Genomic DNA, 27,064 nt, shown 5'->3' on the forward strand with positions numbered 1-27,064 from the left:
TAACCAAAGCCACAGTGCAGTTCTCAGCTCACAGTTTTAGCAATCTCAGGGAGAGCTTCCCAGCGGTTAGCAGCTCCTTACAGAACAAAATCAGAGCAGGACACCGCCACACCAGAGTTGTTTCTACACTTATATCTAAGCTGACAGCTAATCTTACGAGCCAGCTTTGCTGATGTGGATGATAAGGCCTTTTGGGTAACCCCTGAATTTCCACGTTTTTATTTTTCAGCTTCCATGAGAAATGGAGCAGGTCCTCGGGGTGCCACAGAAATGGCCTGGATTACACAACCTTCCTCCTGTGCCACAAACCACAGGAAACAAAACACAGAGAGACAGAATATCGCTGCAGTGAGCAGTGTCTCCACTGCACTGCTCCTGGGAAGCTGAGGGGTGAGAGGAGGTCAGGATGAAAGCGATGGCTCAGGAGATGCTCCCACACAGCAAGCTGCAGCACATACAGCTATCAGCCTAAGCCTTATAAGGCTGAAGGGAGCTCTGTGTAAGTAAGTAAATACCTCCCTAAACACATGCCATAACCAAAGGGAGAGAGGTTTCTCTTCTCCTTTCCCATGGTTTCACTTCACAGCAATGCAAAAGAGAGGTACCTGATGGAAGCTGCATGCTTTTCCCATAGCCAGCAGCTGAGGACATGGCTTGACCCAAGGCCTGGTTGGAGCCCAATGGCTTCCCTGACGGAGCAGCTCGCTGCTTGGATTTAGACTCTTTAGCAGGCCTTGTCCAGACTTGGCTCTCCCCGACCTGCAGGGCAGTTCCCATCTTTTGGGCAACCTCCACCATCTTCTCAAACAAAACAAAAAGAAAAGACCCTCATAGACAGGGACACTTCAGACAACAATGAAGTCAACAGAGAAAAAGAGCTGTGCGGGGCTGGCAACTGCCTTGGTGCTCGAGGGAAACATCTCCACTAATTCATTCTCTTAATTAAGAGGGAATCTTGTCTTGCTGCGTATTGATTGAAGAACTGGGCTTCAAAGAGCAGAAATGAAGCACGCAGCTCGCAGCAGGTGACTGCTCTACTTAGAGCAGTCTTAGAAAATCTCATAAGCAGAATTTTTCCTAATAATTGGACTCAAAAGTCAAACTTCCCCCTTGTTTGTTGCCAGCCTTAATGTGGCCATTTAGTTCCCGCTGACAACTCTCAAGCACATACCTCGGGGTCAAAATCCAGAGTGCTGCTCTCCTTCAGTGCAACGACCTTCTTCTCCATCTCCTGGTACTGGCAGAGGGCCCCCTGCTTGTCGCCGTGGTTATACAGCAGCACGGCATAGTTCAGGTTGACGAGGGGATTGCACCTGCAGCACACACAGCACGTTTGTGTTCACTGTGGGAGGAGAGGTGATCTCTGTGCTGGTTACCTCGGGTTACCCACAGTTCTGCTGGTTGGTGGGAGAGCGCTCGGGGTGGGTCAGCTCAGCAGGAGCACCTCACTGATGGTATTCCACAGGCTGACACACTACAGAACACACTGTTTACAATTCATTTTCCCTGCCTCCTCTCACTCCCTCCCCAGTAAAATGTAAAAGTGCGCGTGCTGCCGTAGGGGAACATCCAGAGAAGCAGAACGCACAGGTACTGTCTGACACAGAAAAACGCAAGGCAGGCACAGGCTCAGCCCCAGGAGCTCTTGCTCTCTCACCCAGGCTCAGCCCTGGAAAAGCAGAGGCCGCCTGTGGCCAGACCGAGGCGCAGACGTGCATCTCTGCACACAGGAGAGTAAGGGCCGCTTTGTGCGTTTTGCTCAAGAAACACGAGCGAGGGACTGCTGCCCTCTCCTGGAGCACGGCTGGGACAGCTGGAGCCGTGCAGGTCTGTGGCACCGCGCCTCCTTGGGGAAAGGCGCAGGAGAGAAGGCTGCTGCTACCGCTCAATAAATAGCAAGTGTCATCTGCAGGCCAGGGCCATCCATCCTCACTAAGTTATATGACGGGGCTGCAAGGAAGAGACCATTAGAGAAACCTGATAGCATTCATAACCATTGGATTTCCTTTAGCGGAGAAATTGGAACACTGATCCTGCAATAAAAACAAAACACATCCGGGCCAGGCAGTTCCTGACCTGCCAGGGAAGGAAGCCTGTGGGGACAGGGATTCAGCCATTAAGTAACTGTGGGAAACGCAAGGCACGTCAGCTGAACGAGGCCTTACAGTCTCTGGATGTTCCTCCCAGCAGCCACTAGCAGCTGGGGTTCATTTTTGCTTTGATTGGGTTTGATTTTCCCAGTAAAACTGAAGCTGTAGCATCTTGCTTCTGCCAAATCCTTAGGCAAAGTAGTGGAGCTACATTTCTATTCCTTCTCTCTGATCAAAGCGCAGAAACCCACAACTTTGTCTGAGCAATCTTCAGATCCTGCACCCCCTGCTAGGCTGACCAGGAAAGCCAGGCAGAGAAGTTGAGTGGACGTTGGTCAGTAATTTTGGTAGGAAGGGTTGATGCATAACTGCAAAATGCTCTCACACTGCAATGCATTTGCAAATGTCTGACGATGGCTCGTACAGGTTCAGTTCCTCTGAGGCTGCTCAGACGTACTGACATTTAGAATGGATGCAGCAGTAACATTTAGATCTACTCTGCAATTGCGTTGACGCAAAACTCATGCAGAATCCCAGTACCAGATGGATGCTCTGTCCTGCATGCAAGCCATGCAATTCTCAACAAAAATCTCAGAGTATTTACAAAGAGAACTGCACTACGGCGTCCAGTGCTAATTTCTGAAACCTGATGCTTGTTTTAATGGGCTTGGAAACTTCCAGAACCCTTTAGTTCCAGAATTAAGCCTGGTGTGGACTAGGCTGGAGGGGAAGGGAGCAGTATTCCTTCAAACACACCAATACATGCCACCTCATGGTGACTGCAGATGGAAAGAGCCTGCCCTGCAGCTCTGCTGCCAGCACACAAACTGCTGGGCTCAGGAGCACTGTGCTGGCTGCTCCAAAAGCATGCCAATATTTGCAGTAAGCTGGGGAGGAGCATCACCTAATAGTTAATATCTGAAAGGTAAAACATGAGAGGTAAAACAAAAGAAAAAGCAGACCCAGGCAGCCAAAACTATTCGTAGATTTGAGACAAAACTGTGTTTTTCTTCTGCTTGAAACAATGGCAATGACCATCTTTAATACTGAAAGGCTCATTTTAACATTTCTGAAAGCAGGTGCTCTGACCTTAATAGCTAGATTCCCAATACTGACATTGCTTGTAAAACAGGAGGAAGGGCTGCACCACACTCCCTTTTATATGCTTTGTATTGGTTTCTTTCTCCCATTTTTTCCAGCTAAAATCTTCCCTCTGCCCAGTTCAGAAAGGCTTTATCCCAAAAGTCTCTCGGTGCTCTGTGCAGTGCTCAAGCTCAGTTACAAAATATTCTGGGATGAATGGTTTACTCAATCTGCTCCATATTCCCAGGAAGAAAGACTGGAATCCAAAGCCATCATCTCTTGACTCACTAAACAGCAAAATAAAAACCAGCTTTGGTTTGGTCTCAAATTTTCTTTCATTTCTCAGAACTGAATGAAAAAAGAAGGTTTTAAAGCTGCTTTGCACTGCTTCTGGAACAAAAATGTTTCCTTGGTGCAAACTTAAGAGTCAGAGGAGGGAGGGATAAAGCACGTGAAGGAAATCAGGTGCAGGAAGGAAAAGCAACGTGATCAACTGACCAACATGATTAAGACTTACCTGTCCAATGCCACAGCTTGCTCATAGGAACGTTTTGCATTCTCAATGTCTTCAAGGTTTGTCAGAGCAACTGTACCAAAGGAAAACATACAGAAGGTGTGATGCTTCACAAGGACTTCACTTTTAGGATAATACTCAATGTCATTTGTTCACAAGTACAACTTGTGTCCAATACTTGTTTACTTCAGCCCAAGCTTTCCCACTGAAACACGTTGATCTCCCAGGCTGGCTACACACCAGAGCCTGGCAACAGTACTTCATTACCTGCAAGGAGCATATACAGCTCTCCCATCTTGGGCTGGAAGTTGATGGCAGCACTGAGGAAGTGGAAAGCAGATGCGTACTGCTGCATTGTGAGGTGGACTAAGCCCAAATTGTACAGAATCTTCCAGTCAAAAGGAGCCAGGTAGTTCGCCCGCTTCAAGCAACTGATAGCCTGCAGCAAAGGAAGAGGTGTGCTGCACAGCAGTGCACCCAGAGAGACTTCCCGTCTGCCCCAGCAGGGCTCTTGGTTCATATAGGTGAAAGGAGAAAGGAAAGCACACTCACAGCGACGTATTTCTTCTTGCCAAAGAAGCACATCCCAATGTTGTTCCACAAGGGAGGGCTTTCAGGCATGCTGCTGGCCACTGCCCTGTATTTGGACAGTGCAACGTCATAATCTCCGTGGGCCTGCATCATGCTGCCAGCTGCCAACGTAGCCTTCAGGAGGAGAGAGACCAGCTGAGGGCGTGCGCTTCCCCAAGCACAACAAGAAGGCAAGGGGACAGAGCTCCTAAACTAAAGCCATCTCAAGAGGAGCTCTTCCACATGTTTCCTCTGGGAGCTGCCGAGACCAACAGCAGGGGGCTCTAGAATCTCTGAGCACAATGTGAAGTCAGGGCAAGGAGGGACTCAGGCCCACTTCTTGCCTTATCCCAATCATAAGTGCCTCAGAAACACTACAGTGTGAGAAGGTGCTCAGTATGGTATGGTATGTAGCAGGGTATGCTGTGGGCTGCAGGGTGCCTTCGGAGCCTGAGTCTGTGAGAAGATCTATGTGCTCCGTTCCGTTTCACCAACAAGTACAGACAGAAATGGGGCTGGTGTAACTTAACAGGAGAGTTTAAAAAAAAAAATAAAAGCAAGCAAAGCTAGCCTAGTTCACACTGACTGGATGATACTGCAAATTAATGGAAATATGCATGGAGGGGAAGGCAAGCAATTGCAACACACTATATTTAAACCACACTAAGCTGGCTGAGCGACTTATAGTACACCACAGTGACAAGTAAAATTTGTAAGTGTAAAGGTGTTTTCACAATAGCATTTGGCTTGTATTCATGCATCAGCTGTCAACCACACGTTTCCATACTATACATTGCTAACGTCCTACAGGAGAACGAGGCACAGAGAAATACAGCAGCATGTCCAAAAAGGGAAGCACTTTCACAGCCAGGAATGATACCTAGATGCCAAGCTCAGCTTTCCAGACCAGAGCCAAGGAAAAGTCACACCTGTATTCAACAGCTGGAAGCACAGACAGATTAACAGCAGATGGGAAGACACTACAGCGGTTCATTTCCACTCCTGATACCTTGTAGTTGCCCTGGTCGTAAGTGAGCGCCTTTCCAAGGTGTTCAAAAGCCTTCTGGTAATCGCCAAGCTGGGAAAAGAAGCAAGGATGAGAAGTGCAGCAATAAGGGCTTCAGAAAGAGAACACACTTTCTGGACACCAGAATTCCTGGTTCAATTAAAACAAGGACTCAGAAAAGTGAATTTTACAGTGCTTCCGATTATCAAACAAGAAGCTGTGTGTGTCGTTAAGTAATGTACTAAATAAATGCTAACCATGGATTTTGCTGAGCAGGATTCACTGTTCTGAGCAAAACAAAGGTTTCTGCACTGTCTGTGCTCTGACATTTCTATACTGTGAACTCAAGTTGATGTTCCTCTGCTCCTTTGCCTCTGCCATAAAACAAATTGCTGCTCTGCAAATCCTCACCCCAGTGCCCCCAAGGGCCCCTGGCACTCCTCACATGGAAAGAAGTCTCCCTTCTTTTCCTCTATGGTGCACTGGTGCTAACCATTTCATGGCTGCTTTTGTAGCAGATTAACTTGCTGGACCACAGCTCCAGCAGCAAGGTAATGACTGTACTTGGAGGATTTATAACAGAATGAAGGCAGCTGCCAAACAGAATTCCTGCTCTGGCTCAGATCCAGGAAATCAACTTGCTGTTAGCAGCAAAAGGAAAAAGGAAGACACGGAAAAGCAAACTGTCGTGTGAAATACAGAAGCATGTGCAAGTCAGCTGAGGACAGGCAGAAATTAACTCATCATTTTTCAAATAAATAAGTTCATACAATAACTAGTTAGCAGTTTTCAGTACCTGCAAGTAAATTAACCCCAGTTTCGTAAGGAGCTCCGTATTTTCTGGAGAAAATCTGAAATACAAAAGCCAGAGAGCTGCACTGTTTATTGGCCCCTCTAGAACAAGGTAAAAACAGAATCACTTTGCTACATTCCACTAGTAGTACACCAGGAAATTAACCATTAAACCCAAATACTACAGCAGTTACCATCACAGAGACCAACAGTACATCTAAGCTTCCAAAATGCCTTATGGATGTTAATGGGAAGTGAAGGTAGCTCTGTGAAACAGACCTGGTGGCACAATAAGATAACGTGGCTTTATTAATCTCCACAGCGAGCCTGCATCAGTGACCTGGAAATAGAAAATGGGATTTCCCATCGCCCCTCATAAACCATGCTGTAAATCCACTGCCAGCTTCTCGGGCCACGTGTGAGAGGCGATCCTCAGTGCTTCTGATGGATTCTACACGTTCATCACCACACTTGCAATTCGCCCTGCCATAAGATTCCAAGCTGCTCCCTGCTCACCACAGCCTTGTGCTGCACTGCAACTCACGGTGCTCAGACAGGCACCACCGTGGTGCTTAACACATCTCTGATGATACACGCCGCTGTTCAGCACAGCAAGGCTTGAGAGAAACAGATCCTTAGCATTTTCAATTACTGCAAGCAACTCCCAAACCCTCATTGCTAGTTTGAGGCAATGTTGTGAATGCTAAATGCAGCGCCACTCCCAGATGGTTTGGATTAAATAAATAGGCTGCAAAGGACAACAATAACAAAAAAGTATAAAAGGGCACTGTACGTTTGTGGCCTCACTTACCCTGCTATCAAACCCTAATCAATCTCAACCTGAGCAAAAGCTATGCCTGCTGGTACATACCCAGAGAGCAGCTGCTAACAGCAGGCAAAATGTCATGGCAGTAAGAAAAGGGAGGGAAAGGGGCACCACGGTAACCAATATAAAGCTGGTAAGATGCTTAGCAAGGATTGTTTACGTAATGAACATTCTAGATTAGTTCAAACATCTACTCAACCCAACATACTGTCAGACAGCAGCCAAAAGCAGGTGTGTAAGGAAACAGCATAGGAGAACAGCCAGTACAAACTGTAGATCCTCCTCTGGCTTCTGGCGTGCTCCTGCTTTCCTTTAGTGTTCTGCCTACATTTTAAAAGCATTGCTAAATCAGGCACTCAGGAATGCCCTAAAACAAGACAGATCAGTACTGAGAAATGGTGACAGGCTGGGAGAAACTCACCGTGTACCAGCCCATCTCCTTTCTGCCTACTCACTCTCCTTCAAACGCAAATCACTCTAAGTAAAAACAGCATGTGAAACCCAACAATTGATTTTTGAGAGACAGACAGGGTTAGAGAGACAGCTGGGGTGAAATTTTTTCGGTAGATAAGCCTTTGGGATTTATGAAGTCAGCTTGAGACGTGTTTGCTCCCAGGCATTTCTGCCCATTTGTTTTCCACTTTTTCTTGGCAGACCTTCAAGCAGCTCCCTTCTTCCCTGACACGCTGTCAGCAGGAGGAGGACTACAGCTGAGAGCAGAGACAGCTGAAGAGCTCAGAAAGTGCTTGCTTTGCACAGAGACACTAGAACCCCCATTAACTTTTTAATTGTGCCCTCAATTCAAATCTAGGACACCATCAAATTCCTGCTGGCACATGGAAAAAAATAAAATAAAATAAAATAAAATAAAATAAAATAAAAAGGTGTGTGTGTATATATATGTATACATTCTTACTCTATTGCTTTCTTATAGACTTCAATGGCTTTCTCAGTCTCCCCCTCCAAGAGGTGAATTTTTCCCAGCATCATGTAAGTCAGATCATGTCTGTTCATCTCCAGGGCATTGTTTAGCTGGTCTCGTGCCTAAACATACAACCACAGAGAATAAAAACATAGTCAGTGATTACAGAGCAAAGCAACAGCCCAAAAGCAATCCACAGCAGCTAGGGAAAGGGAACAGCTAACACCCCCTGAGCTCAGAGAGCCCTGCTAGCAAACTCAACCCAGCTAAGTGTTGAAACAAGTTCTGCATCAGGAACCACCTGCTTTCTGGGACAGAAAAAAAACAAGTGGCATACTTGGAGCCAAGAGGAGAGGCAGTGACCTCCCAAGGAAGAGAGGACCAGAGTTCCCGTGTTTGAAGTTGGGAGAGGGAAGCCTCAGATTTGCTAGGTTAATACCTAGGTATCTTACATTTGATTCCTCACTACAGTGCTTACTCCAACAGCAAGCACGGATTGCCAGATCAGCCAGAGGAATCAATCACCTCAGCCAAGGGACCAAAACTCCACTCCAAGTTCTTTACTGGCTACAAAGCATGAGCAGCACTGCCCACACTCCAGCTAGGCCTCTCTGTGTCTTTTACTCCAGGCTTGGTGCAAAACCAGCTTCAAACACTGAAATAAATCCTGCACATGGAGGGCAGGGAAAGGGGAGTCTGCTTCACCTCCAATACACAAACTCCATAACCCACTGAGTCCTGCCAGAGACACGGGGCAGCAAGTGCTCCTTCAGATCAAAGAAATTCTGCATAAGATGCAGCAGTTTGAGCTATATGCTGGTGAAGAAGTTGGGGTCTCAACCATCACACTTGTCTTGCTTCCAGAAGATGGAACTGGTATTGCCACAGCTCACAAAACAAGCAGCATTTACATTTACAACTCTGGTTTTAAAAGGCTCTGAAACAGAGGCAGCTCTTTGTGGAGCACTGCTGGTTTTCCATCTAGTTTGAAGCAGCTCTTTGAGGTTCCTTGAACACCCTCTTTAAAAACACTCTCTGAAAAGCCCTACTTCAGAAAATGCCTCCTGATCAGCTACAAGGCTCAGCTCAGGTTCACTCTCACCCAAGCTCACAGTTTTTCAGCTGACTCAGTAATTCAACACAGACAAGAACAGACACAGCTCATGATCTTTTGATTCCAGATACGAACACTGAAGCAAAAAGCTTCCTTGGCACCAACAGTTGCAAAGGATCCACCTCAAAACTACCAGAGTGACACTTCTGGAAGCCCTGTCTCCCATTTGTCAGGTTGGTAAGACGAGCACTTGCATTACCTTGTTGAAATGTTTCAGGTACATGTAGCACACGCCCAGGTTGTGGCTGATCTCCTGTACGAAACAACACAAAACCAAATCAGGATGAGGTTTGAGATGCACTACATAACCTACCCCTGACAACAGTCATCGGCTGCCCGGACAGGGGGACCTCTGTACCTGCCCACAAGCTGGCTTTGTCGTTCAAATAAACCTATGAAATCCAGCTGCTTCAGGAACCCACAGAGCTTACGTGTGATGGCACACACAAGCCTACAGCTCACTGAGGCTGAAGCACAGAGTGACGGAGGTCTCTTTGGAGAACAAGGAGGAAAGGCTGCTTTCTGACTCATTTCCCAGTGAGATCTGTGAAGCTGACGCCTGCTGCCCTGATAGGTGGCTCCTCACCTACCTGTACACTCACAGAGATCTGCACAACACGGCATTCGGCTGAACAAATGATCTTTAAGTCCCTTCCAACCCAAGAAACAGAAGTCAAGGAGCAGAAGGGCTGAAATCCAGGATCGCAGGCAGTTAAAACGTGTTTGCAACAGTTGGAAGATCACTTTGGCATCTTAAACACGCTGGTGACACTTCAGGGAACCATCACGCCTCTAATTCATTGCCAGCAGTGTCACAGCCAAGCTACTTGTCATCTTCCTCACCCTGGCACGTCCTGGGGAGCTGAAAAGCAGGGTCCACAATTCCTCGTTTCTATTCTGGTAAGCTTCACCAGTTTAGACAGACTTGACCTTTGATAGGAAACTCTCTTATTTACCCATTAATCCATGCAGAACACTTGACTCAGTGCAGTCTCTCCATCTGTGGAGAGCAGTAAGGAATCAAAGAGCCGCTCCCTGTTACTGCGGCTTGTAGAACAGAACAGCACAAGGGAAGAGCACAGGCTGGCCCTACTGCCAGTCCGAGCCAGCTGCAGGAAATAACTGATCAAAACTCCCCCTGAAGGCTGCCTGCTGCAGCTGCGAATAAAGCTATAGCCATGCCAAGCACATACTGCAGGCAGCCAGGCCAGCTAAGAGAAGACAGACTTCACAGAAAATCCATGGCAAGGTTTCCAAGTTGACTGGCACAGGATGAGTTGACAAGAAGAATAATACCAAATGTATCCTTGTAGCAAGCCTCAGTTGTAGACCTGCTGAGCACCAGAAGTCAGCAAGAGCCTGATGTCTTAAGAAATAAGATCACACCTCACAAGCCTGTCTCAGAAACAACACTTTTGCGGGCAAAAGTCACCTGCAAAAGGCTGCCCACAACTAACTGAAGCCACATCCCCTCTCTTCTCACCACCTGTCACACACTTCCCTCTGCAGTGTTCTTCCTTCATGGTTTTTTTTCCCTCCTGAAAGAGCTAATTTAATTATTGCTCCTGTAGTTATCGGCCTACATTTTTTTCAAAGCAGGTAATGCTTGGTAGATAAGAAGTAACTCTTAGCTAACTTGAGGGTAATCTTTTTCATTTTTTGCATTATGAAAGGATTCCCAATTACTAAAGTAAGTTCTAATGCTGAGTGTATAATGTTAAGGGAGGGAAGCATTTTCCATCCCTTCCTGAAGGTAATTTAGCTCTTTATACTATAAATGGCTATGTTAATACTGATAGCAAGGTTCAAACACGTTGCTTGATCGTCTGTTTGTGCCCCAGGACAAGGTGTGGGATGTGTAGGTTGAAATCTGCAGGCTGAAACCCTCAAACCAGAGGGTGCAGAGCCTGAGTGCTCAAGAGCCCATGCTAAAAGGCGATGCCTCTTGGCCCTGCAGCTCCTCCTCTGCTCACACTGCAGGCAACATCAGCTTATCTCTGCCTGGAATGCATGCGCAGCTGTTTTCAGAAAATTGGAGAACCATCTGCACTGTGCAGCAATCTGCAAAGCAACAAAACACTTACCCAGTCCTTTTCATCAAGTTTAGCTGCTTCGTTGTACACCTCAATGGCAGCCTTGTGTTTCCCCAGAAGAAACCTGTGAAAGCAATTCCATTTCTACTTTTTTCTTGCTTTGAAACCCTGCTGTGTGACCACCGCCACCTCTGCCACTGAGAAATGATGCTATTTGCTAGTTCTCCAGAGACTGGAGTGAGAAACCCTGAGAATTTTGGAGTCTGAGCAATAAGTCAGCACTGCTCCCTTTCAGAGCCAAGGTCATCAATTCTGCGCTCCGTTACGTGACTGGAGATGCAAGGAATGAATCCGCAAGCTCCGTCATCTGCCTTTGTCTCAAAGGGAAAACACAGGTGATCAAAAGCAAACAGGACACTCAGAGACAGAAAGGGGTCTGCAGGGCAAGTTTACACAGCTCCAGGCAGCACCTTTAGCTCTGGATCTGGAAATTGGTGTGCTATTTATCTTGCTTAAAGCACAAATGAAAAAAATCAAATAAAATACAACAATAGCAGCCAGGCAGATTACAGAGATTGTGCTTTAAAGGGTGGCCCACGCTCCTGGAAAGCAACTCAAGTGTTGATGAGGAGGAAGCATGCTTGGAATTAAGCAGCCAGGGATTCTGCTTGATGCCTGGGAGAAGAACAAAACGTGGAAGGTCCTGGGTGGCACATCAAAGTGAAACAATCAAACACCACTCACAGCGATCGCGCCACCTGCTTCAGGTTGTCAGCACTTCGAGGGTTCAGAATGGAACATGTCTGAAACAGTTCAAGAGATTCTTGAATTTTCCCCTCCAAGCGAAATATCAAAGCTGTAAGAAAACATATAGCAGGCAAATCAGCCCATTATCAGCAGGAGAAGTGTCTCTGACAGCAGGGAAAGAACAGGCAGTACAGATACATTACAACAATGCCCATTTGGTCCTTCCCCTCTCGCAGCAACTTGAGGCAGAAGGAAAACGCACACACAGGACTCATGCTTGCTTGGAAACATTTCTGTTCTCTATGGTTCAGGCATCTTAAAACCCTGGCCAACTGTTCGTTAAGATGCAGTCTGGATCGCTCTCCTCCTAATTCTACAGGCTGCAATATGTCCTTGGACAAAAATTCTCCCTTTTCTCCCACCCCAGGCAACTGCTGGGAAGACACACAGCCCTCTGAACTGCAAGGCCAAGTTCTGGGGACGCCTCTGGGAGGACAGAGGGTGGACAGGAAGTGGAAGATGCTCATAGAGTAAGATGAGTCACCCAAGGACATCGCTTTAGCAGAAAACAAACGTCTGTAACACATTGCACAGCACACAGCAAAACACAACCCAATGGAAGAGCAGTGCATCGATGGCCAAGAGCCCACAGCCCAAGGGGCTGATGACAAACTCACCAATGCAGAGAAAACAGAAAATCTGATCTGTCCGTTACAAAAAGGGCCAGACATATTTACACAGGAATTTTATAATTGATCCTTCCATTTGTCCCCAAGTGCTCTCTCTATCTTGTATCACAAGTAACTGGCTTTAGCCAAAGGAAGCCTTTCAGAGGCCTCATGCGTCGCACCTTGAACGTAGACAGCATATTCACACCTCCCATGGGACTCCTGGAGCTGCTCTTTGATGACAGCCTGAAACAAAGAAGTGCAAATGTATATGGCAAATGTAACCTCAGTCTCTGAAACACCAATTAATCTAACCTTGTGTTTGGAAAAATCAGCTTTAAGATAGAATTTGCAGCTAGTTTTTGCAATATACTGTGAGAAAACAGTACAAAATTGGTAAACTTCCAACATTTTAACAAAGCTAGTGAAAGGGATTTTGTTTCAGTTGCAGAAACTGCAACCACACAAATAACAAAGACACAGGACTGTGTTTGGGACAACAAGAGTGCAGGTAAAGAGTGCAAACTGGTCAGAGCTTGAGAAGAGCACAGTGCCAACAACACTGCAGGCCTGGCAGTATTTGTCTGCTCATTCCTACTGCTACAGATAATTACATATCACCTGGGGAAAACACTGCAAGAAATCTATGAAGCATCCTCTGCTGATAACAGCACCTACTCTAAGCCCTTTGTGAAGAAATAAATTGAACTGGAGCAACTGTAGCTGAATTAATGGAAGCTGAATGAACTAACGAAGAGAGCATGGGAAAAGAAGGGAAGAAAACTGATGAAAATGTAAATCCTTGTTGTCTGCATCTATAAAGCTGACAGTTTAGGTGTAGTCTGGCTCTATTCCACAGTCACACGTGATCTGAAATTGTAAAAGAAGCCCCAGAAAAGTGATTTCTGGGAGGATGCAAACTGGGACCACAAAGCAAACACACTGCTTCTGCTCTCTGAGCCTCCTCTCTGAGCTCCAGTGTAGAAGAGACAAAGCGGGAAAGGATTCCCAGGCTAGCAATAGCCCGCTGTTCATCTGGCACTTGTGCCAAGAGCGTGCTCTGTACCTCCATCCCCTGCCTCTGAAAACAAGAAGGGAAACTGAACCTCAAATGCAGCACATAGAAGGAAAGCAGGGCGAAGGCAAGGAGAGTATTTATTGAGCAGCCTCCGTCATAAAAAAAGAATTAAACAGAGGAAGGAAAAGAAAGAAGCAGCCAGGTGCTTTTCCCCTGGGGTCTGCACCTACCCATCTCCTGGCCAGAGCCCTCCACACGCCTGCATTCTGGTCTTCACCAAGCACTCTGCTATCAGACACTCGGCTTGGACACAAGCGAGCATCTCCTGAAGGCAGACAGACTACATTGCTCCATCAGCACAAATGCAGTCTCTCAGAGCAAGAGAGGGCAATAGAGAGCTGCCTTCCAGAGGGAGCTGATTAATTCTTCAAACCCTAAAAATCCCACAGCAAAAGGCCTGAAGCTGAGAAGGATGATCTGTAATCCCAGCGTTTCCTCCCAGCTTTATTTAACCGGCTGTCAGAATTCAGATGCGTTGGCAGGAGACCAACCAGCATGAGCGATTTTAATTAATTAAAAGCATCTGGTAATTTTAATAATCTTTCCCTCACACATAACAGAAGATTATTTCTGTTGTAAAAAATACAGCTAGGAGGAAGAACTGAGGCTGTGAGCAGAACACACGGCTCATTAGCTTTGCATGTGAAGCTGAGTGATGATGACTGCTCAGCAGGGCCGGTCCCCACACTCTCCAGCATCACCCCACAAATCCTGCATTCCCGACTGCATAGCAAGGGGTGCTGCATCCTCATCCTGGAGGATATCTGCTTTGCATCATGCTGGGCAGCAGAATCAAGCAGCCCGTTATCAATGTGCCGCTGTAATAAGCAGCAAAAGAAGTTTGTCAGAAGTTTGGCAACACCAGAGCACACAGAGTGGCACTGTAAGGGTTAAAACCAATTCAACCCGTTAGATTTTGGGGAGACGATGCTAGCAAACAAACACTATTTCCTAGGTGCTTTACATCACTGGCAAACAGGGGAGCTAGAGATGATGCCTCTGAAAGCAGTGAATGGAAAAAAGGGGCTAACAGTAAAAAATTAACACAGACACTCATTTCTTACCTGAGTCTTAAAAGAAAACTAACAGACCTGAGTGAACGCCCAACCTGTTCTGGAGTTGTAAGTTTACAGCAACGTCAGGCATTGGAGATGACAAGACTTTCTCAGCTTTTGAAGATATTAGCCCTGCGCACGCACAAAAGCACCTTGGGCGTCCTGCTCAGATCTGCAACCCACAGAACAGCAGCGAGAGCTGGAGGCCCCAGAGGGCAGCTCAGCCCATCCAAGAGCAGACTGCCTTTGGGACACAGCCACCTCTGAAGAGCACAGAAGGATCCAGCATGTTCTTAACTTCTCTGGGACAAATCCAGGCCTCCGAGCACACGTGCATCGTGTTTGGGCAGAGGGATGGAAGGTGACCCAGCCAGCTGTGGTCTGGTGCCAAAACCTCCATTTTTCCCCATATTTTGCTTCCTTTGGTGACTGATGGAGACTCGGAGAAGGCAGTGTTCCCTTTGGAGCATCCACATGGCTGTTTTCCCTGCTCCCCTGAGCTGGACACTTTTTTTTTGCACGCCACAGTCTTACACCCCTTCATGGCAACAGTACACATACAAAACAGGGGACCAAATAGAAACAGAAAAGGACAGCAACTTCCTATTTAGATTACCAATCCAGCTTTTGTTTACAGCTATTTAAACCAAGATCTGAGAGGAAGCCTTCCAGCTTCATTAATTAAGCTAAATGCTTTTCTTCTGGCCTACCACTTTCTTAAGCACCCCCAAGAGCTTTCCAACAGAGAGAGGGACAAGTCCTGGCCAATCCTAGTGTTTCAGGAGGAAAAAAGTATGTTCAGATCCACTTTGCACATTAGGAAAACAAACAGAGCACTCCTACACCCTCCTCCCACCCACTGGCACATCACCTTCAGTGCCTTGTGTTCTTGTCAGGAAAACACAACATTTAATAATCTCACCATTTCCATAGCCCATTTATTGTTGCAATCCCAAATCAAACAACTCCACTCAAGCTACACCCTAAACCTAGGAGAAATCAAAGGGTGCAGTGCTGTACCATGCAAAATGGAAGAATTTCGTTCTAGGATAGCCAAGATGTATTTTAGAGTTGGTAGAAATGTACCCTTGAGAGACCTGCAACTGCCTTATAATCAGTTTGGAGGACACCACTCACCTCCTGGAACAAGGAAAGTTTGCAGATCTTTCATTCTTACCGCTTCCAAACCTATCATCAACAGCTCATGGACAGCTCTAGAGAAATGCACATATGAATTCTGAGCACAGCTGAGGAATGAGGAAAATTAAAGCCTTGTCTGAGCTGTTTCTCTCTTAGTCACCTTAGTCCAAGAGAAGTAAGGAGAGGGGGTGGTTAGGACAGCCTTAGTTCAAACTACGGATGTTATTTTGAAGACATACAGATTAATGGGAAAGGAGAGGACCCTAGGGCCCTTTGTTGGCTCACCAGGTGACCTGGGACACCCATCACAGCACAGCTGGCTCTGTCCTGGCATGAAAACTGCCATTTCCTAACAGCAGGAAAAATCCTTTCCAGTGCAAAGTCTCAGAAGCAACTCCTACCTTGCACTCGTCGTACTCTCTGCGAACGTACAGCAGATAGATGAACCAGTTCCTCCTCTCTAGCATGGGTATCTCCGGCACTGCAGGTACAATATTAGCAGAACACACAAAATCAGATTAATCAGCAGAGAATGAGAGCAATTCTGAACTGCCTGGTCTGCAAGTGCAATGCAACTAATTTGAAAACAGCAATTGCACCCGTCAGCACAATTGACATCCTGACTTGAAGCCTGCAGTCTGGACACACAACCAGCACCCAGCTGCATTCCATTTCTCAAAATGATGGGTAAAATGCACTGCATGAGACAGAGACATCAGGGCCCTCAGCTGAAAACAAAAATCTACCACCTCTAAAGGCTCAAGGCATCCGCTCCTCCTGGGGCAGTTATGGGAGCCAATTGCACCAAGCAGCAGCACGTTGACTAATTTCAATTTAACACTCATGCTGATTGGATGAGATTGGTTCCAAACTGGTACACAAGCAGCAGCTTGAGGGGTATGAGTTAGATTGGTACTTTGGAGCTGAGGCAGAAGAACCAAACTCCTTAAAAATCAGTTTCTAGGAGAGAATGAGAAGGAAACTGGCAGCACACACAAGAAGAGATGTTGGAGATGCTGCCATTTGCAAGGCGTGAGTAACTTTGAGAGGTCAAACTCAGTTCTTTGAAACTGTGAAGTGACTACGAAACATCACTGAGACAGCTGAGGCTACTGGCAGAAAGATGCATCTGATGCAGTGGAATAGCATAACCCTCACTCCAGTATTTCAGCCATAAGGAGCTTGCAGCAGTAATTACGGCCCAGCACGGCCAGATGTTGCTCAGTAATACTTACATTGGGTTTAGAAGTTTAACACACTGTTGTGCATTTCATTAAGGCTCAGAATGTATTGCTTCCTACTCCCTTCTACAGCTCAGATGCTGGTGGCTGCAAGGTAACCATAGCAACTGGCAAAAAAAGCTCGGTGTTTGCAAGTCAATATTATGACACCAGTGCAGAAGGCAACATGAGGCAAAGATTGCTGCAGGAGCTGTGGCCACAGGGCTGGCAGGGCCACCCGACCCCAGCAGCACGCAGACCCACAGCGCTGTGCAAGGAGCTGCAGGCTGAGCTCCCAGCAGCTCAGAGCAGGAGGTGGCATTCCCAAAGGCTCATGGTGCCCACTGCCTGCCTGCAGCACAGGTCAGGATCCTCCTGCACCACATGGTACCAACCACAGGAGCACACAGAACCGCTCCGACCCCCCTCTGTAAGCACGGACTTCAAAGCAGACATCATAAGCTCTATTTAATTATAAAGATTTTGATTCCAGTCAAAATTAAAGTACACTTTATCCATTTGCACCTACTGTCATAGCTTCAAATTACAACATCCTTTACCACTACAATGAAATCTGTTTCAAATGGAGAACGTTCAAAGGCCCTCCAGACATACATACCCTGTTAGTCTCCAGCCCGATGCCTGGCACAGCGCAGGTCTTGCCGAGAGGTTAAAAAGAAACAGAGCACCATTAACTCTTGCAATAGACAGAAAACCCAGAGGGCCCAGGCCTGGTCCCCAGTGCCCACAGCACAGACAGGCAGAGACACAGAGCTGTCTTCTGTGCCTGTCGTTCCTTTTTGCTACCGTCCTGCTGCTGAGAAACAATGCAGAAATGGAAAGAAAAGGATAAAATGGGCGCAGACATTTCACAGACACCATCTGCAGAGCCCAGCTGAGGAGCTGTGCTGGAGGTACACCAAGAGAAAGCAAAAACCACCATGAGATACAGAAGTGAACGGCACCCACATCTGCAGAGATGAAACGGTTCTGCTTCCCCCGGCAATTTGCTGTCTCTAAGGAGAACCACATGGAGCTGGGAAAACACACAGAGTTCTTCCCCTCGTAAAACTCATTTGGAAATAGCAACACACCTGACTGAGAATACATCAGCCTCCTTTTTTCTTTTTCCCCAAGACAAATCGGGGAAAAAAAGAAAAGAAAAAAAGAAAAGAGACAAATAAAAAACTCCAATGTCTTTCTGAAAAGGTGCCTACATTACTCTGGAGATACAAGTAATCTGAAGGTCGAGCCCCTGAGCCTATTCAAAGAAGAAAACAGCAACGCTTTGACCCTTCCTCTGAAGAAATCTAAGAGAAACATTACGAACCAAACCTGGTGTGAATGCCACAGAGGACACAGAAGAGTGGAAGGACAAAAACTGAGGAAATTGATACATGACTCAATGTTAGAACCTGTCTAATCCCCCCAGAAGGGGCTGTGGGCAGCAAAGCACTGGTAGCTGGGCTTTGTATTCTTTTCAGAGGTGCAAAGAATTAATGCCATTTGTTGACAGATCTCTGCAGAGCCACAGCCAGCTCAATCGGAATTCCTACTGCACCACAAAAGCAGTGAAATGCTTCTGTTTCATTTATCTCCATCACCTCTGCCCCCCAGCCAGCAGGCAAGGACTGTCCCACCACAAGGGGTCACTGCATTCTCTGAGGACAGTACCCCCCTGCTTGGGAGGAAGACGACATCCTGTGCCTTTCTGAAAGGACCCAATTCAACCTTTGCCAGTCCTACTATCTATGCATTTTTTCAAGTTTAACAGTTCCCATGAAACACCTACAGACAAAACCAGGTGACACACGTCACACAGCTGCAGCATCCCCCAAGCAGCAGCAAAGACGCAGAGGCAGCACCCCTCAGTCTCCCAGCAGGGATGATGGGGAACAGCGGCTGCTCCACAGGGCACGCGGCCATTTGCAATCCTACCCTAATTAGGCACTGGAACACAAACAGCCACTCAGAAGCTTTCTGTACAGAGGGAGGTCAGGAGCTTGGGCTCGAGCAGGAGGAGCTGAGTGTGTTCATCACATCCCTCAGACTGTCTGCAAAGCAATTTTCCACCTCTTCCAATATACGGACTTTCACAAGTTCCTGGTGTGTAACTGCTGCAGAGCACACAGAAGCATACTATTCTTTGCCACTTCTTGCATAGCCCTGGCCCAGCAGGGACTACAGGTTAGGAAAGCAGTGGTTTAGACCATTCTAGTGGTGAAATAATGCATTTTCTGAATATCAACCTACTCTCAGGCCAGACAAAGAAAACACAATAATCCAAGAAGTTGGTAAGTGAGAAGGATTTATAACTTATGTAATTACCTACCTACCTCTGTTTTCTGGCATTACAACAGCCTAGTCCCATTAAGCAATGGTGACGGGGAGCCAGGCACCAAACACAACTAAGTACCTGGGTGAAGGGCTGTGCCAGCTCCTCTGCAGTGTTTCCACTGAGAATTCATCTGATCCCCCCTCTCTCTGTGGCCAGTGATTGATTGCACAACCCACTGCCAACAACGCGATTTTTCTTTCTGACAGGGCAGCCTTAAGGAAGTTGCTGGAGCGGAAACCCCCACAGAACCTGGGGAAGATCATCAGGTTTGTATCAGTGCTGCGCTATCATCACTCTTCACTAGATTCATCCTGTTATGGATTTTCTCAAAGGACTGGAAAGAAATCAAATCAGAGTTATTCTCTCTTGCGAGAACCCCCCTATGAAATGGTACCTTGATATTGGGTAATTATGGCTTAGATATGAACAATCAAAGAGAGGTCTTCGGATTTAATGAAAGGCTTTGAAATTGTTGTAGTGCAGGGCTCTGAGGGGGTAAGAGCTCAAACAAAGAAATCTGTAGATTCCTACTGTGTTCCAGGGGGAAGGGATTGCTGCCCTGCCAAAACGCATAATAACCTACTGCCCAGGCAACACACCAAGCAAGGAGAGGGCAGAACTTCAGAAAAGTGATTTTAAGGAGTATTTGATTACACACTCACCACATGTGTCAGTGTCTGGATACAGTGCAGTCAGCACCAGGGATGTCGGAAGACTGCCCTACTCTGTCCTGACTCTGCCACTCCCAAAACCTAGATGCTGTGAAGCCAAACCCTCCAGTCTTGAGAAAGTACACAGCTACTTCCAAACCAAATAAGCACAGATGCAACGCCCCACGTCTCTTACTAATGTAGCATTTTGCTACTAGCAGGAAAAAAAAGGTAGTCAAGTGCACCTTGCTCACAGAAAGAAGCCAAGAGGAAGCTTGGCTGCAGTGAGAGCAGTGTTATCTCCACTCATCAGAGAGGGCAAGGCTGGCACTAACATCCACAAGCAGGATTGAGCTCGTTGATTCGAGGTTCATTTCCCATTCTACAGCATCCCTCAACTCCCAGCTCAGCCTCCTCGAGGCCCTGGCTGACACCATTACCAGGGTTACAGTCACTCTGAGTTCGGGAAGGATTGCTGCTGGGGATGGCTGTGGTTGCAATCCAAAATGAAGCTCGGTGTTTTCACAACTGTGTTTAATTAAATGCTGATAGGAAGGGAAAGGCAGAGAGGAAACCAGCTGCGCACTTCTCCCTTTTGCCTTGAGCAGCACAGGCTGCCAGTGCGAGGCAAAGGGTGAAAACTGGTGGGAGAGAGGTGATGAGCATCTTCAAGGAAAAATAATACTAAAATAAAAAGGAACAAACCCAAACAGCTACTGTGAATCAAGCACCGCTGCCATGGAACTGCATTTTCCAAAGTAAGATCGAAATTAGAGAGAAAGGAAGCCCTCAGTGAAGGATTTTACATTTAAGAACAGACTGCTTTGATAGCAGTGAAGCACCCTACAGATTCCTCGCTGGGCTGGTGCACAGACACATGCAGTAAGAAATCCTCCTCCTCTCTCAGGCACCCAAAGGCTTCAATTGAGCTCCTGGTGATGGAAAATACATTACAGCTTTGAGTTGAAACTGATAGAGGAACGTTGCCCTTCCCACACCCAGCCCAGCTCTGCAGTTTGAAACCAGCATAAATGCAGATCAAATGCACCCTGAGCTCAGGAACGATGAAAATGGCTCAGAAAATCACGGCCCAAGGGCGGCTGTTTGCACCGAGTGACGCTCGTATGTGAGGCTGCAGGTGTCTGTGCACACAAATACCTGCAAAATGCACACGCACGACAGAAACACGGAGAGAGCCTTCTGCAACCCTCTCCTGGCATCGCGCGCCGTTCCTGTTTAATCCTCTGTTTCCCTTTTGCAAATTGCTGCCGGAACACCTTTAAATCAAATGACAGACCCGTGCGGTTCCTCGTTATTTACAGTCAGCTGGGGTTAATAAAACTCATCAGACACAATCCCGATGCTGTCAGGAAAGCCATAACTCACGGCTGCGATCTGACGACCGGGTATTAACAGCAGCGGGGCTGAACAAAAAGGCGACATTTCTGACTCTCCACCTCCCCCTGCAGGAACATCAGCCACAGTCATACGGAAGAGCTGAAAATTCGGTCTTGGAGGTGATTTATACACTAGGAAGAAAAATAAATAAAAGGCATTTCCCGTTGCTAGTTCACACCACAGCAATTGCAAAGAGTTCCAGCTCCTACTTCTGTGCACTTTCTGTTGGATGACGTTTCAAGCTCTGAGTTGCTCCAGATAAAATGTTCCTCTTTGCAAGACAACAGCTGCACTGGTTATTTACTACAGGCATCTTACAGTGGGGAAGATATAGACGTAAATACATGTCTGTGGGCACCGTGGGCTTCCCGGAGCCACAATGATGCTGCCAGTGGCAGAAGCAGTTTGGATATGGGGAGCAGCATGAAGCTGGTGAGGCAGTGCTCTGCAGTGCTGATGCCTTTAGAGCGGTGGAGAGGAGCCATAAATACACCAGCCTGATCGTCACGGCACAACACAGACGATTCCAACCCGAAACAGCAAGCAACCCTGTGGTGAAATCAAGTAACATGCACGTACCTCCAAACCAAAACTCATAAAAAGCCTGTGTCCTCTGCACAAATCAGTTCTGACCAGCAGTGCTGACTGCTGAGCAGCAACACACGCTGCAAGGAGAAAACCAGGGGACTCAAACAGCTTTTGCCATGTTTTCTTTTAAACTCAAGCTCATCTGGACAAAAAGAGGCTGATCTGACAACAGGTCTTGTGTCCCTGAGGACTGGGTTCTACACCTGGAGATGCTGGAGGACTCGAAGCTCTGGCACAGCCCTCTCCTGTTTTCTCCCCTGAAAAGCTTTCATCCTGCTGGGAGCCTTGTGCCAGCACCTCAGGAGGCAAGGAGCAGGCTGCCTTTGGGTGGTGCTTGGCCGTGCTGCTCCTCAATAAGAGAGGCACAGAGCACAGAACAAAATGCCCTATCCGTATTAGGGGAGGCTGGAGATGTCAGCAGGGACGGGAGAGATTTCCCCCACAAAAGAAGTAATGCTGGCTGCAGCTGCTCCCAAAGTAACCTGCATGACCAGCTTCTCATTAACTCCTGTATCAGGAGCACGGCAGCGATCAGCGCTTTCAGGATTTCCAGTCTAATCCTCCCTTTGGCTTAAATATGTGTGCTCTGGCTTTTTCTATCTACAGCACGAGGTGTTTTGCATGGAAATTGAAACTTAAATTGGTATAAGGCTTTCGTAAGCAGCAGCTTTCCTGATTGAAAGTAAAACAAAATTAAGGAAGAGCAGCGCAGTGCAGTCCTGACAGCCTCTGGAACATCCCACTCAGCAGCAAGCAGAAGATCCTGTCCTCATTTCATCCCTGCAAACAAAGCATGCTTTGCAGCCGGGTGTGTGACAGCACGCTGCTTCCTGCCACAAGAGCCCGGTTCCGAACACAGCTTTGCACACACGCTGCTCAGGATGATGTTCTGATGTGCAGCCCAGAGTAAACGCTGCCTCCACGGTCAGTTTTCCCCACTGTTTGTCTCGTCTTTAATTGCCCGTGTGCACCTACAGCTACAGGGACACACGGGTGTTTTCAGCAGATGCCCTGCCTCAGCCTAAACAGGGTGAATAAATCAAAGCTAGGTGCTGTATGAAATCAGAAGTCACTACACAGTGTGAACCAGCAGTGTTTATACAGCAGGGTTTCTGCAGCACCCGGGTCTCTTTGTTAAGGCACAGAGGATGCTTATGAGACACAAAAGCTCACTGCTGCTGGACAAAGCACCGAGCTGAGCTGCCCAAAGGCAGCCCCACCACAGCACTGCTGTCTCGCCACAGTCACAACACACACGGTGATGCCCCAGACACCGAGGTGTCATGGTGCACACAGCTCATCACCCCACAGAAGCAAGCCCTTAATTATCTGTATGCCCAAAATTTGATTCGCTTCCGACTTTCTCCTCTCGCCTCTTGTTGGCAATGAGCATTACAAACACTGTCCTGTGAGTCTTTAACATCTAACACACGGAGTACGACACAGAAGCACCTTACAGCATCAGGGAATTCATCTGTGCTGAAGGCAAACACAAATCCTGGCTGTGTCCTACGTGAAGGAGGTTTTTATTACTTTAAATTCTCACTGAGCCGCTCCTTTATCAGTGGGTGCCATCACTCCTGTGTAACAGATGATGTCAGAGAGCTGGGCAAAAGCCAGCATGCAATAACGTGACGGAAGACTGAGGTTGCACACACATCAATTCTGCCATTCTCGAGCATGATGCACCTCCCACAACTTAGGCATCTGAAAATTAAGGCATTCGAGTTACAGCTTGGGCTGTGCAGATGTATTGGAGAGGAAGACGTGCCCCTGGGGTGATTCCCCTCATCCTGATACGGGAGAGGGCAGAGGAGTGGCATCAGATGCAACTTCCCACTTAGCAAATAGGGGACCTGCTCCGACTTGGAGCTCCACGTCTGAGGTGTCTAAACTGTTGCTGCTATCATTCTTAGAGACCTCCACTAGGAGCTGCCATTTCCTCCATAAGCAGTACCTCGGGCACACACAATGGCTTTAAAATACAGAAGGCACTGCCTAGCACCAAGGGCTTTTAAAGGAAGCTCAGTGGTGGGGCGCTGTGGATGCCCAACCCTGGAAGTATTTAAGGCCAGGCTGGATGGGTGCTGGTCAGCCTGATCTCAGCTTGAGGTGCTTCTCAACCCAAGCCATTGCACGATGCTGTGGTTCTATAGGAAGCATGCTGCAGCTGTACCTCCCCCACCTGCTGCCCCTAACCCAGTGTTGCATATTTCTTAACTACCAAATCAGCAAAAGACGCTCCAGTGGTACCCGCTTGCTACAAGAGCTGGTGCTTCCTTTCACTGCCTAAGTTTGGAGCAGGCTTGCATGTCACGGCCTTGAGAGAACAACACCCCCGCTGTGCTGCATCCCAGGGCCCCCCATGTGCTCTCGCAGACATTAATGTGCACACACAAGAGGGCAGAGCTGCACCAGCACATTCCAACTGCAGCGCCTGCAGTTCTTTATGACGCGGGGGTTCCTGAGCTGCTGGTCTGAGGCCAAAGGGATGAAGTGAAACGTTGTATGCAATTTAATTACCCAAAAAATGATCAATCGCCTTTCTTCAAAATAAAAACCTCCTGTGGCACATAATGAACAAAATACCGGCAGCAGTGCTACCCACTTGTAAAGAGAAAAATACCATATCTTCATACAGAACAATGATGACATTACCACCTAATCTGTATTATTTAGAAATCATTTTCTTACACCAAGTTTGAAGGTTGAAATGGACTCCAGAAGCTGGTGTGCAGATGGGCAAACAGGAGCAATCCAGTACATCCAGACACCTGGAAATGCATTTGTTCCCCACACACACAACGCTTTCTTTCTGACACAGTCAGAAGTATCCTTAATTTTTTATCTGGATTCCTCAGGTAGTTTCATTCTGAGCAGTTCAAAGGCAGCTCTGAAGCTGGCTCAGGGAATGCATTGATATTGACTGAAGAAAACCCATTGATATTGATTCAAGAAAACCCATCAGGAATTTGGAACTGCCCAGCCAGCAGTGCGCAATGCCTGCTCATCAGGGACCACCACAGCCTGCCCTCAGCACGCAGGCAGGAGCAGGAGGGATGCCCAGCAGCTATCTGTGTCAGCTGCCTGGGGACAAAGCAAGATGCATCCACAGCACAGCTCATTGAAGACTTCTGTCTATTTCTGCACACGCTGTAGTGAATTCTTAACCAACAGTCACACTTTGAGAGCATCGTGAGCACTTCCCAACAAGAGTCAGTACCAGGCAAAGGGAGTTCTACTGCCCATGGAAGTGGCACCTGCAATTATTTGTTGTTGGAACCCGCTGCCTTTATCTTCATCCTCAAGGATGAGGACCAACAGGAAAAGGACAGCACTATCAGTGCTTGAGCAGAATGCTGCTGTGGGATTCAGCTGGACAAGAATAATAAACATCACTTGAGAATATTCCAAAATCCAGTGAAACAACGGAAACTACACTGGAGAGATGCAGAAACGCAGCATCTTTGTCATCTGTCCACACCTTGGTTTTCTGAGTGGTAAAAGAGCACAAAGGAACGGGCTGAAACCACAGCTTTAAAACACACGCTTCCCACCTCTGCTGATTTACTCCCAACAGCCAGGTCTAAATCAAACCTGGCTGTCACTTACAGAGGGACCCTGAGCACCCGTGTGTTGCCAGTGAGAAGCCCACCTCACCACCGCTTTAACTGTGGGTCAGCACCTTCCTCTGCAGTAACATCAGAGCTGCACGCGGTCAGAACCGGGTGAGCTCTGAGGTCCCTTCCAACCCCTACAACCATTCTATGACTCACCTCCTCCCTTCTGGAGGCCCACTACACATCCCGGCTGGTGACACTGTAATTACACAAGACAGAAGAGGAACCCACCTAGGACAGCAAAGGAGACGAAGCCTCCCGAGCCCCGCAGCAGCCGTAGAGCTGCGGGCTGTGCAGAAGTGCCGTGATGCGAAGCGATGAGCCGCTGAAACGCCCCGCAGGCAGAGCTGAGCGGGGCGCACGGCGCTCCTCCCCTCTGCTCCGCCCCGCCATCCCCAGCAGCACAGCGCCACGGATGCATTCAAACAGCAGTTTGCACTTCGCGCCTCCAAACGCATCGCAAACTGGAAACCTGCAGCACCCACGTAGCTTCACTTCGGATTAAAGCGATCCACTGGCTGATAAATGAGAAAAAACGAAGCCGAAGCGCTTGGCCAAGGGTCACAGCTAATCAGAATTCCTTCCTGTAAACACCAGAAAAATCATACCTGCCACACATCCAAAAACCATCCCGCTGCCCAGGACAGGGAAGAACACCCAATCCCTGCCAATGCCTTTGCAGCTCACAAAGGGAACAGCTTATCTGTGGAAACTGGGAGCACTGGAACAGGCTGCCCAGGGAGGTGGTGGAGTCTCCTTCTCTGGAGATGTTCAAGACCTGCCTGGATGCCAAACCGTGCGACCTGCTGTAGGGAACCTGCTTTGGCAGGGGGTTGGACTCGATGATCTCTGCAGGTCCCTTCCAACCCCTACAATTCTGTGATTCTGGGGAAATTACCAACCTGCCCGTGCCCTGGTGAGCACAGAGGTGGGTGGCAGCCATTTGGGATCCTCCTTCTTCACAGCCTGAAGGGCCCCTGTTATTCCAGTGACCCCAAGCACACTCTATTTTGCTGCTGTGTGTTTATTATATTCGACCTTTCTACTTATTCCTTTTATCTCACTATTAAAAAGCCACCACCGTATCTCACAAAACCTAAGATTTGTGTAGAAATCCAAACGCATTAAAAATTGCCCCACTCAACCCTGAACCACTACTAAGCTAACACAAGAGCCCAGAACTGCCTTTCTAAATAGAATTTTTCATGACACAACAAGATAAATTCAAGCTATATCCCCCAACAGATCAGCCATACAGAAGAGCTTTCTCCACCACAGCGCTATCAGTGCAAGCTGACTTGGCTGCCTGCGTGGCAAAAGGAAAGAGGAAGGATGGGAGACACATCCAGACCAGTTCAATCCAAACCAGTAAAGCCTTTTGGAAAATACCCGATGAATTTAAAATGCAGCCAGGAGATTCAAACCCCTCCTCGGCAGGCTGATGCTAACTCTGCACTGCTTCAGGGAACAGAGCTCCCTTTATTGCCTGACCCACTGCTTGGGGACAAAATATCAACAGAGGGAGAGCTGCGATCTTGATGTAGCAACAAAAGGAATTGCCTTTCTGAGCGGCTCTCCCCGCGGGGGTAAAGGACAAAATAATGAATGGTCT

General features: G+C 47.6%; 1 protein-coding gene across 4 annotated transcripts in view; it reads right to left on the minus strand.

The window, feature by feature from the left end:
* The window catches only part of BBS4 (Bardet-Biedl syndrome 4), a 31,749-nt gene that overhangs the window by 870 nt on the left and 3,815 nt on the right, over nt 1–27,064 (minus strand). Inside the window, exons 1-14 of one of the 4 annotated variants that reach the window (XM_048956133.1) lie at nt 25,684–25,953; nt 16,040–16,119; nt 12,548–12,611; nt 11,695–11,806; nt 11,002–11,074; nt 9,117–9,170; nt 7,798–7,925; nt 6,060–6,114; nt 5,267–5,335; nt 4,240–4,392; nt 3,955–4,126; nt 3,691–3,760; nt 1,172–1,313; nt 606–798 (exon numbers count right to left, since the gene is read on the minus strand). In XM_048956133.1, coding sequence (XP_048812090.1) covers nt 606–798; nt 1,172–1,313; nt 3,691–3,760; nt 3,955–4,126; nt 4,240–4,392; nt 5,267–5,335; nt 6,060–6,114; nt 7,798–7,925; nt 9,117–9,170; nt 11,002–11,074; nt 11,695–11,806; nt 12,548–12,611; nt 16,040–16,119; nt 25,684–25,873 — 1,555 coding nt within the window. In that variant the 5' untranslated portion in view covers nt 25,874–25,953. The other 3 variants (XM_048956134.1, XM_048956136.1, XM_048956135.1) reach the window with 3 other exon arrangements.

The sequence above is a fragment of the Lagopus muta genome, chromosome 10 (genome assembly GCF_023343835.1).
Source record: "Lagopus muta isolate bLagMut1 chromosome 10, bLagMut1 primary, whole genome shotgun sequence".
NCBI classification, from domain to species: Eukaryota; Metazoa; Chordata; class Aves; order Galliformes; family Phasianidae; genus Lagopus; species Lagopus muta.